The sequence below is a fragment of the Hypomesus transpacificus genome, chromosome 12, assembly GCF_021917145.1.
Source record: "Hypomesus transpacificus isolate Combined female chromosome 12, fHypTra1, whole genome shotgun sequence".
Lineage (NCBI taxonomy): Eukaryota > Metazoa > Chordata > Actinopteri > Osmeriformes > Osmeridae > Hypomesus > Hypomesus transpacificus.
This window is the reverse complement of record NC_061071.1, coordinates 1,577,023-1,589,413: the sequence shown is the minus strand read 5'-3', so window position 1 is coordinate 1,589,413 and position 12,391 is coordinate 1,577,023. Positions and strand designations below refer to the sequence as shown.

Here is a 12,391-nt window from a genome sequence, read left to right as displayed (position 1 = left end):
ACTGTTATATACTTGTTCTTTTCTCTGTCTCCACAAACACACATACAAACACAAATGCGTATATGATGTATTTTGCGAATAGATGACTCACTCGGCAAATAAAACAAAGGATATGTGCAACAAGCGAAAAAGTCAGCTGTACTGCAAAATTTCCCTAGGCATTTATGTGACACTAGAGTGCGCAAGCGCTCACGGCTCCCGTGACGTATTATGAACGAAAAGCTCATTTGCCCACAGCAAAACCTAGAAGATTACAAGCGCAAGGAAGGTGAGAGAGAAGGGAGGAGAGGAAAGGGACTAGGTAGTTGTGTAAATTACTTTAGAGAAGTAGGGCGACCGTGTTCCTGTCGAATTGTAATTTTCTTCGTATAGAAGGACGACTGCATTGCTTGTTGAACTAATGAAAATGTTTAAATAAAGCCAAATTATGTTGTCCAGAAGCAGTAGGGTACTTCTCCAGTAGAAAAGGAGACTGTCCGAAAGTCATGGAGCGCAGAGAAGATATAGAAACAAGCTAGCGTCAAACCACTACAACTACGTGCACGGATCAAGAAACTCCTTGAACCAGGTGGAACCGGTGAGAACATGGATTTTAGCACAATTCGGAACCTCATCAGCAGATACGTAAGTATTTCTACTTTAATGCCAACTTGCACAGTTGTCAGGAAGTAGTAGAGAGTGGATACAAACCTGCAAAGGTTTTGAATGAAGTCAAATTGACTCAAAGTTGACTGTAGTCTACGCTTCAACTGGATTGAAAGCTGAGAAACTAAAGCGTCTAAATAGGCTCGTGAACTCTCTTTGACCAGGTTTCTCCATTTCGCTACACATGTTATTACTGGCCTTTCAATAGCATTGTAATTTAAATCGTTAACGAGCCAATGCGGATAGTGTTCCACATGGTCACCCATGTAATAAGTCCAGAAAAAAGATAGGCACCTGCACGAACGCTATAGCCGCCATGAGTTACACCATTAATTTATATTGCCCCCATAGACTACAGATATGATTTTCATTGTATTATGTGATAATCATGTACAGTAGCCTATGCGTTTTATTCATTACTATCTTACACAATAACAAGCAGATAGCATGGTTTTAAAATAAGTGGTAAGGATAATTATCCAGCGGGTTTAAGCGCTTCTAAATCCCAGTGTGTATGGTGGATTTAAGGGAACACTAGTTATGTATCTTGAACAGTGATCCGAAACTGCTCACATGCAAAGGCAAATGGCGTAAATGTGCAAAAAATACATATTGGCGCATATAACTGAGGGCAGTGCTATCATCAGTTGAAAAGTTCCATCCTATCAAGACTATACTACAAAATATACTCTAGCTCACTAAAATCACTTATCTGTTGTACACAGTACATCATACAGAGAAAAAAGTAAAAAACCTCAGTCAATTACTGATAGAAGCCGTGTGCGTTTATGAGGCTATGTGATATTGGAAGTTGCGCTGTAATTGAATTGACTTCTGGGCTACATCCACTCTACCGTACCTTTGAAGGTCACGACTTGTTGATCGTGTTGAGACCTGTGTTTGAGGAGCAAACACACCGGCTAACAAACAGACAGGGACTCTGATTCATTTGGAGCCATGCTTGTTGTAATGATGAATAGTGGCGGCCAAATTCTCAATAGCGCTTACGTAATGAACATCACTACCTTCAGTTCTGGCATCATCCTCTACACACCCATGTCATCACCACCTAAGGACGCCATAGCTTGAAATAAGTAAATTAATACATTTGGCTAGTACGACTTTCAAAAACATTTGGAATGCCCGTCTTTCTTGGGTTAACAATTTATGTTTCGGTGGTGTGGTATTTCCAGCAAAAACAATGACTAGAAGTCCGGTTCAATGGATTTATGTAATCTTCTCCCGTGCACAGCAAAACCAAAAATACGTGTAATGATATTTGCTTTGACCAATGGCCAAAATTAAAGAGCATCTCTGTGTGTGCGGAATAGAGAGCATGAAGCCAGTAGAGTATACGCGTTGAGTTGGTTTGTCACATAGAGGCACAGTGAAGAGAAGATGATGTGTTACGAAGAGGATTTCTGGCTGGCGTGGAGAGCAGACAGGAGAGGGGGATGGAGTGGATAGGGTGTGCAGGAGACATCATGGAGAGAGAGAGAAGGTCAGATTTAAGAGATAGAAACGGCAGTTTCTTTTAACCATAAAAGTTATGAATATAGTTGATCATCCTCATAAGGCATCAGACTACAGCAAACCATCAACTACATTCTGTAGATTTCACGGTCAACAATAAACAAACATACAAGAATATTTCTTTGAATACAAACATGAAGTGCGCTACCACACTGTCCCCATTCAATGAAGAGGAACAGCATTCCCTAATGAGCATCTTGTGTCTAGAGACAGTCACAACTTCACCTCAAACTAGATTAGATAACCTCCACACAAACAGTTACGTAAATCTCCCTATACTTCCTGGCTTGAAACGACATTTCAAATGGTCATGTCACCAAAAGCACGAGACTACACAGCTCTCTAATCTCCGAGCCTGTCAGTTTTGTCTCTTCAAAAGCGTAAGGCTCTCCTTGTGAAATTTACTGTGACACGGGATTACCAAGAGAGAGCGAGAGAGGTGGCGAGGGGATGGAAATGGGGGGCTGCTTTCCTCTCAGGTATGTCTGTGCGTTTCTTTCTGTTCCATTCACAGTAATGGACTATTGATAAATTATTCCTTTGGAACCTGTCCCCAGACTCATCTGCCAGTGCTTCTAGAAGGGAAACTCTAAAGGTTTGGAACAAGCATCAGGGGAAATCAGATAGTCCTATGGGATCATGTCATCACCAACATGATAACACACATTCAAATGTGATAGACGGACTCTGGGTGAATCAGGCACTAAACCGTATTCAATGGTTCTTTGCAGCACCTGAGGTTCATCTAGTTATAACCTTGGTGTTACAGTTGTAGATCATTGGTCTGAATTATCCCGTTCTTGTTGGCTACTAGACGTGTTTTGAAGCCCAGGCCCATTGTTGTTTACTAGTGACACCATGGTTCTACGGTAATGGGTGCATAGCCAATAACAAATCTACTGCTGACTAATTTGGATTCCTGAATAGGAAGGGCGTCACCTGCTCCTCCCTCCCACTTCCTGTCTCTGAGGGATTAGAAGGCCATTTGAGCCCCATGTTGAGGCAAGGTAATCCCATTTACTGGCTGGGATGGGGGTGGAATAATGTTTACAGTAAGACTACTGTATTAAGTGGTCAGACTGACTGTGCAGAAACATAATTATACTGTCCTGTTAAGCTCATGTTATTGAGATGGAGTGTAATCAACCCTAAACTCATGGTTTGTGTACTCTTACTGCTCATTTGTTTCTAATGTGTAGATTTAGTGGAACAGGAGAGGTGGTTAGGCAATCCTTGACTATAGCCTGGAGTACATTTATTCATTTAGCAAACGCTCTTATCCAGAGCGACTTACAGTAAGTACAGGGACATTCCCCCTGAGGCAAGTAGGGTGAAGTGCCTTGCCCAAGGACACAACGTCATGTGGCACAGCCGGGAATCAAACCAGCAACCTTCTGATTAATAGCCCGATTCCCTAACCGCTCAGCCATCTGAACAGGCAGGGCTACCAGATGAGTCAATAAAAAGTAATGGTCAATCAAAATGGAATGGTCCTAAAAGCAAAACAACCATAAAGGGTAAATTCATCTGTATCCCTTTGAATATTTGATGAAATAAATGTGTAGGTGAAATACTTTTGACCTACGGTACTGTCCGCCTCACCAGATCAACAGATGTACCGCATGGCCCACTTGCAGTTTGAATCATTTACAAACGATTTAATTAATACTGTAACACAACTTGAGTGTCAGGCTGGCGATCTGCAGTGCAGCGTATGCTGTATTTATCTCCAGTAAACTGGAGCTAGCTTGAGGTGGGTGATTGTAGAGATCAGTGGCCAGTATTGGGTCAGCTGGATTGAAGCCAAACGGATAAAGACTCTCCTCTTGACTCTCCTCTGGGCTATGATATCACTTGTCGCTAGCAGCACAAGGTGGCCAGGGTATGTTCATGTGTAGAATCACATATTGACACAGTATGATATTGTAGCTCAATACCTTTTATTATTTTTTTTATTTTATTTACATTTAGCAGACGCTCTTATCCAGAGCGACTTACAGTAAGTACAGGGACATTCCCCCCGAGGCAAGTAGGGTGAAGTGCCTTGCCCAAGGACACAACGTCATTTGACACGGCGGGGACTCGATCCGGCAACCTTCTGATTACTATCCCAACTCCCTCACCGCTCAGCCATCTGACTCCCCTTTTGCTTTGTTTTTAGGGCCACTCTTACAATTGGAAATTACATAAGGGAGACATATTGTATTTCCTTACAGATGGGAATACCAGACAAATGGAAATGATTCCTGACGAAATCCTTTGATTCAACTATAGGAAGAAACCTTCAGGGTTTGAAGTCAACCTCCTATATCTATAGCCCTATAATGACTGTTTGAACACTGTACTGTAATTACATATAAGCCCCACCTCACTGCACTTTAGTACCCTCTGTCTTCTTCTCTCTCGTTCCCTCTCTCTCTTTCCCTCTGTCTCTCAGGGTCTCTCAGCCATGTGCTAATTACTTAACAAGCCTACTGTGGATCCCTGTGGAAGGGTTGAACTTCTTAAACGGGATTCTGCAGGCTCCTCCTTAATCCATTATGTGTTGTTATTTCCTTTTGAACATATTATCCTGTTATCCTGACCGGGTTCGAAACCACATTTACGTAAGTTAACAACGACCAAAAAACGACCATAAACGACAATAAATTCCTACTACAGGAGAGGAGTAAAGGTATTTTAGCAAATAACAGACACAGATGCCATCACTGACTGACCTTGATCAATATAGAGAGGAAAATACATGATTAGTGCTTGCTTTGCAGATATACACAACTGCATTAATGACCCGACCGGTACTGGATTGTCTTCCAGCGCCAGCACTACAGCTGGGTCTAATCCAAAATCTCCCCCAGAGTTTGCCAAAGCCTCTCATCTTCTGTTGCTATGTGACGGTCAACATGCTCTGGGTGCTGGGTGAACGACAGTGGCGAGGACTACTCTGTGTCAGTAGAAAGAGGCCTCATGTGATGGATTGCATTGATGTAACAGTGCATGAAAGGCCACATCAGTGAGTGAGGGGAACGAGAGAGAAGGTTTTGTACTTTGGTAATGTTCCACTTTGGTTTCGGAACCTTGGAAAAGAACACTCAGGACCGTATAGAATGTCCCTGCATGTCTGACCCCTCACTCTGTTGTTCCTCCATGGTCTATGGGTCCTTCCTATACAGTTAAGCCAGAGAGAAAGATCCGTATTTACTTAGTTTACTTTGTCCTATTGCCTCCTTTCTCTTATTTACCTTATCTAACTTTCTTCAGGATCTTTCCTTCACTTTTTTCAAGTACATCATCCCTCTCTCTATTCTTCCCTCCAAATTTCCGGCCATCCAGGCATCAGAGCAATTTACGGCGTACCGCTCAGAGAGAGTTATTGATTATTGGCTGGCGCTATAGACTGCTTTAATGGTGTTTCAAAGCAGTGCATAACGTTTACATTCAACCTCCCCCTGCCTACACCACAGTTCCTGTGCCCAGTTTCTGTTCTCTCAGACCGCAACAACATCGTTGGAGATCAATGGCGTCTGACCGTGCGTTGCAATTGATTGGGACTCGCTGGCATCCCAGTGCCCCGAGGGGAAGTTCAGAACACTCCTCTGTGCAATCCTACTGAGGCTAAGCTGGCTAGGCTAGCTATGCTAGCTATGCAGAGCCGTCCTGGATGAGTGACGTAGAACTACAAAGGTCCTGCTCCTCAGTGAAACGTCCTGACGGGATGCCCTCCATGGACAGTTCATCCCATTTCTTCTAAACAGTCTATCTACTGTATCTGGGGGAGGGGGTGCTAGGCCCATTGCTGTTTCCTTGATCTGGCCTATGAAAGGCTATAGGAACCACTCTATCTGCAGTGATCAGAGCAGAGCTGGGGAGGCTTCTCGCACGGTAGCCAGTGGTGATGTAATCACCATGATGTGGTGGATGACCGTGTGTCAGTTTGATGGGGCTGTGAAGTCAAGCGTGAGTATAATGGGAGAGATTCTTTAGGTTTACATTTTGAGGAGCTGCCAAGCTCGATCGTAATATTCTCATCAGAGACTTCAGAGACAGAGAGAGAGAACCTGTCATTTTGAGAGAGAGCCCTTTCATTTTCAGAGAGCGAGAGTGAAGCATTAAAAAAGTAATGTGAGCACACACAATCAGAACATATTAAGTACACTTCGAGTTGTGTGTAAAAAGATACATGGAACCATGGAGAGAAAAGCTACTTGCTAACAAGTTGTGAGAAAACAAGAGAAAAAAAAGGGAAAGTGTGAGAAAATGTGTATGTAAAAGGAAGAAAAAAACCATAATGAAAATAGGTTATACCTACGAACACAAGGAGCTATGGGTGGGGAAAAAACGAGAGTGAGAATAAAACACCGATATGGAGGGAAAGAAGGACTGAAAAGCAACGGGCAAACATGAAAGGGCGCCGCCTGGATCCTCTATCTTCAATCTGACAGGAAGGTAATGCAGAGCCAACAGGTGCGGCCGTATTGTGTCTAGGTGAGAAAAAAAGAGATAGATAGAGAGAGAGAGACAGAGAGAGCGAAAGAGAGAGAGAGAGAGAGATAGAGCACACTGTCCCGTCCCCGAAATGACAGGCAAGGACAGCAGGATTCATACATTCAGAAGCAGCCTCTCTTGTGTCCCCACCCCTTTCCTCCCCGTCGCTGGAGCGGGAAATGAGTGTGCGATCTGCCTCAGCAGTCTGGGGTTTAATGGAACACGAAGATGGGGGATTAGGAGTCACAAGCTGATCTAACCCACCAGGTCTTGGGTCAGGCTGGGAGCATCATCATCACAATGACTAAGCATTACAAAGAAAACATATTCTGGATTTATTGGATGGTGTATATTCATCTGTGTATATGTATTCAACTATATATATATATATATATATATATATATATATATATATATATATAAACAGTACCAGTCAAAAGTTTGGACACATCGGGAAAATGTGTCCAAACTTTTGACTGGTACTATATATATACATAAATGTTTCTTCAATTGAGGGATAATTAATAAATAGTCTTCTTAATGAAAGGTAGAGAGAGTTTCAAAGAAAAGGTGCAGTAAAACCAAATTGAGCGAGAGTGGTGGAAGAGATAATGTCATGTTGGACAGAAGTTTCAAGACTGAGGGGTTTCTCTCCAGAGAGATCATTTGATCGGCATGTGACTGAGGCATCGGGGGTCACACCAGGGACCCAATCAGGATTCTTGGAACCCATCATCTATGGGATCTCCCCATGAGACAGACAGCTGACTGCTGAGCGCTAATAAGTGGAATGAGAAGAAACCACGCTTCTAATTGGCTAAACCTGCAACGGAATCAGAAGGAAGAGCACCTGACTGGTCAGGTCTTATCAGTCTTCCTCAGAGAGTTCAGAATCCTAGTTTGAGGAAACAGTGAGAGTCTGTGCATGGAGCAGGACACTGACCAGGGGATCTGACCAGGGGATCTGACCAGGGGATCTGACCAGGAGATCTGACCAGGAGATCTGACCAGGGGATCTGACCAGGGGATCTGACCAGGGGAGCAAGCAGGCGGACTCAGAAGACAGCCATATCTGATGGACTCTCACAATGTCTTCCTGAAAAGAGAGACAACATGTTACCACAGGTAAACATCTACCTGGTGCTACGCGTCCTCATCTCGGTTTTCTGGACACTTCTTGGATTCTATAGATTTGAATAACAGGTGGTTCGTCAGCGGGTGGGTAGAATGATTATTTTTTGGTCTAAGTGACCGGAGACACTGGTGTCCTGATCCGCAAGCTGGCTCTGGACTACCTGTAGGCAGCCTTGAGTGATGATGTGTAAGCCTCGTAGCCTCATGCTGTCAGGAGGACCAGGTCTTGGCAGCAGGTCAGATGCTGGCAGAACGTCGTGTCACTGTGGGCCGTGCCAGGGAGGTGTCACGATTCAACACGCTTCCAGAACAAACGACTGCAGGAGGAAAGGCATTACACTGCACTTCTGTGGGATCCATTATAAGGACACCGAGAGTGAGTTACTGCCCTAGTAATGAGAGGAGGATGAGAGAGAGAGAGATGAAGGAGGAAGAGAGACAGAGGCTGAGAGGGACTGAGAGGGACTGAGAGCAAGTGATGGAGAGAGGCTGAGAGGTAGCACTGTAATGGGGGTGATGGAGCAAGAATTAAATCAAAGAGGTTAATAGAACGATATCGCCTCTGGGTGCTTTGTGATCAGCTGCTGAAGGCTAGACAAGTGGAACACTGAAAATGCTTTAACAGGGGTTTTCTGAGGTAAACCACTAACATTGTATCTGGCCCCAAACCTTGGGCAGCGACTGCACTCAACTTTGACCCTTTCTTTTCAAGACTTTTCTGTCACCCCAAATCACCTTCCCACAACAAATCTATAGTTTGTGTCTCTATTTCCCTAAGTCTTCCTCCTTGATCTCTTTTTACCACAGATAAAGGCTGATATAGGCTGGTGTCAAATTTGATTTTAGGATTTCTGGCTGCCAAAGAGCCCCTCTCAGTATCAGTGATGTGGTGAGTGTTTGTGCAGTGCCAACAGATTGATGCAGACGTTTAGAGGCAGGAGAGGCCTGAGGCACAGGGAGCCTGCACAGCCTAGCATCGCTACGCCTCTATGTCTGTCAGTGTGTGGGCTCCCATTTGAACTGGATTTAAAGCGCTCCAAACAACAACCCTGTTGTCACATGGTCAAATGACACTGATGCAACACACCGTTTTACAACCTTGACAGAATAGAAGGAAGAAGGTGCAAACCATGTCAAGTTAGCCCTTACCAATATGGTTGACAGGGGTATTTTTGGTCTGACAAGGGTTGGGCTGCTGAATGTTTTATGGGGGTGTACTGTAGCTTTCCGTCTGTTTGGGGAACACAGGGACGCTAGATGTGGATAGAGAATTCTGTTTGGGGAACACAAGGATGCTAGAGGTGGATAGAGAAGGAGAGAGAGCACCACAGACAGGTCCTCGTCTGCTGCTAGAGCACTGTAGACATCTAATGGATGGTCTTGACAGCGAGGAAATACAGTGACGTCTCTCTTTATCCACCCAACCCCCAACCCCAATCCATGTCACTGTCTTTGGGAGCCATGAAGTAAGAAAATGCCAAAAATGCAGATTTGAGCCCAGTACCAGAGGCTTCGTAATCCTACAGGCATCTCGAGGTCTCTGACCTAGTGAGAGGGGTCAGCTGATTTCAGTAGTTCCACATCACATGACTGGGGGGCTGTATGTTGCTGATGCCACTGCATCCTGGTCCAATGCATTCCACAGGCTACCCTGCGTGTGTGTGTGGATGTGTGTGTGTGTGGATGTGTGTGTGTGTGGATGTGTGTGAGGACAACAGGAGCTTGTTCGAGGAAGTCACAGATTGGGCATGTGACTAGGAGACTAGCAGCCAGAGGAGTTTTACTGCTCTCACATACACCATGTTAAACCTTTGAGAGCACTCAAGCATGTGCACACAGTCACACACATGCAAACACACACACACACACAGACACACACAGACACACACACCCACTTTGTGCTGAAGCATTCATGTCAGTGGTTCCATCAACGTGGTGCTTAACTGTAATTTATCCTCTCTAAATCGATGATGGACGAGCAGTGTTTGGAAGACAAGGCAGAGAGTCCAGACAGAAATGGAAAGATACACAAGAGAATACAAAGCAGAAAGGGGAAGACTTGGAGAAAGGTGGATTCATCTTTTCTGCCCAATCATGAAATTAAGTTCTGACTACTGTGGAGAATCATTCCGTCTCCTTTCCCATATCATCCTCCCCTTCTCAAACAGAATGCATCTCTCTGGCTCTGCACACACACACACACACACACACACACACACACACACACACACACACACACACACACACACACACACACACACACACACACACACACGACAACAACATATTTTCCTTCCTGTCCAGAGTAGTTCTAATGTGTTTTCTCGTCTGCATCCCTAAAGACAGCAATGACTCAGGACTACTTTGTGATCAGATGTGAGAGCCCAAATGAATGGAACTTGGCTAATGAGTCTGGTTCACACACACCACACTACCACACACGTACGTCAAACTTACAACACTTCTTTACCCTGGGGTCAGTTTGGGTTTGGCTCACTGCTCTAGAACACCTAACTTCTGCAAAAACATTCATCTTCAGACTAAGGTGCTGTGTGGCAGTGTGTGTGTGTGTATGTGTGGCAGTGTGTTTGCATGTGTGCACATGCATTTGTGTTTTTCACAAACTACAACCTGTGTTCCTGCTACGTGTCTGTGCAGGTCCTTGTTTTCCATTTGTTTATGTGCCTGAGCCATTTGCCTGGTGCACTATTTCAGTCTCTCAGCTGCCTTCTGGAAACGGAGAGAGCTCACCCCTGCCAAGTTCTCTTATCAATCAGAACACTTACCAGGCTTAATCACACAGCAGTCCCACAGATGGGACTGCACTCTAGGTGGGATGGTGGATGCTCTACTGTAAATCTGACAGTATTGTATGTCCACATAGTACAACCTGCACCCCTGAGACAGAGCCAAGACCGATGCACCACATTTTTATGCTCTCGTTCTCTTTTTCGATCCATTTCTGCCCCTCTCTCCTAGCCGTGTGACATGGTATGGCTTCCTAGAGAGAACAAAGGCAGGAAGGAGGGGCTGGCTGGGTGATTTATGGGACAGTGGACGGTGGACGTCCCTGGAGGGGTGGGGAGGGAGGTGCCAGAACATACTTCCTGTCCTACTCTACTGTGCTTCTACTGGGCTCTATTAATAAGACCCAGTGAATGATTCAGCACTCAGACACCACTCCTGTGACTGGTGTCTGCTGCGTCCAGGTGCTTTTCTGTGGCGATTGCTCTGGTCTGGCTAAGTGTCAGATGGGCACAGTATGGACCATTGGTTTTATTTAACCAGGTACAATCAATCACAAAACAAACTTTACTCTGGTTAACAATGGCAAAGGTGGTAACAGGACATTGGTTTCATTTGTCCATGCAGGCAGTGCAATCAAGCATGTGCAATGTGCAAGATTCCACATTAATGAAGACAATCCCACACTGTAAAGTGTAAAGGAGAACATATTAGTACGTCATGGACTTAGAGAAGGCTTCTCCTACGGATGTGAAAGCTACATGTCAGGTATTTAAGGTGATCTGGTTATGTCAATGTGATTACAAAACTTTCCCTGGTAGTGGTTTAGATGAGGACTTTCCTGTAAAGAGACAACCGTGCTGCCGGGGTCTTAATGCTGATGTGGCTCGGCTTGACATCTGTTTCGGCGGATAAAAAAACAAACACGCAACGTGACCTTGTGTAATTATGATGTAATTACAGCCATAGATCATGTTTGCCAGTTGCTGCAGTGTAATGGATGAATGCGGGAGCGAACGATTGTTGTATCAGCATGTAGAACGAACGATACCTCCATCCCCCTCCTCTCTTTTCTTCCAACTCCCAGGCGAGCTTAGCTGAAACAGTTACTCTGCTGACCCCCTTAGAAACAGAAGGAGGTTCAAGGGGGGTCGTTCGTTCCCGCTGCATTTCGAGAAGGGAAAGTAGTGGTGAAGTCTCCCCTCTCGACACCTCAGGCCTGCTGGCTGCTGACACTGCTGACTGCTGCTTCTGTCTGCCAGCCAGTTCTGACCCCAGAAACCGTATGGACACTGAAACGCTCTAAACGACAATAAATCGTGAAGATGGTCATATCATATCACATGCCAACTTGTAACTATGCGCTCATCTGTCAAGTGGATTAGAGGAAGTGTCTGTTGTTGTCTTGAGAGAATGTGCAGTAGGTGCTGGGACTGTTTGCTATGCTGAAGTGTGCATTCCAGTGTTGGGCTTGGTCTGAGTGTGTAATACAAGACTGTGTGTAGAAACTCAACAGGCTGAAACTCTCTGCCTGGTTTGTCTACATAACAGACACTCTAGCAGGTGTGTGCAAACACACACACACACACGCACTCACACTGGCAGTGGGCCACTGTGGTGTGTAGCAGAGAGGTCAGGGCGGGAACCAAAGGAAATTATATTACTGCAGCAGATGGATAATTACCAACCCCACGCTCCATCTTTCAATTAGTACAGAACCACAGGACTGATTGGCAGTGGAGCCTAGAATATTCAGCCATACTGTATATTCTGATTCATGGAATATCTAATCTCTCACCTCACTGTTAACCCCTACCTCTTTCTCCCTTTTCTGCCTGTTTTTCTCAAGCGA

The 12,391-nt window shown here is 44.9% G+C and overlaps 1 protein-coding gene across 4 annotated transcripts in view; it reads left to right on the top strand.

The window, feature by feature from the left end:
* Positions 1–236: 236 nt before the first annotated feature.
* The window catches only part of atp11a (ATPase phospholipid transporting 11A), a 39,193-nt gene continuing 27,038 nt past the window's right edge, over positions 237–12,391 (top strand). For all 4 annotated transcript variants that reach the window (XM_047030339.1, XM_047030338.1, XM_047030340.1 and 1 more), the window contains exon 1: positions 237–624. In XM_047030339.1, the coding sequence (XP_046886295.1) occupies positions 586–624 (39 nt within the window). In that variant the 5' untranslated portion in view covers positions 237–585. The remainder of the gene's footprint in view (positions 625–12,391) is intronic.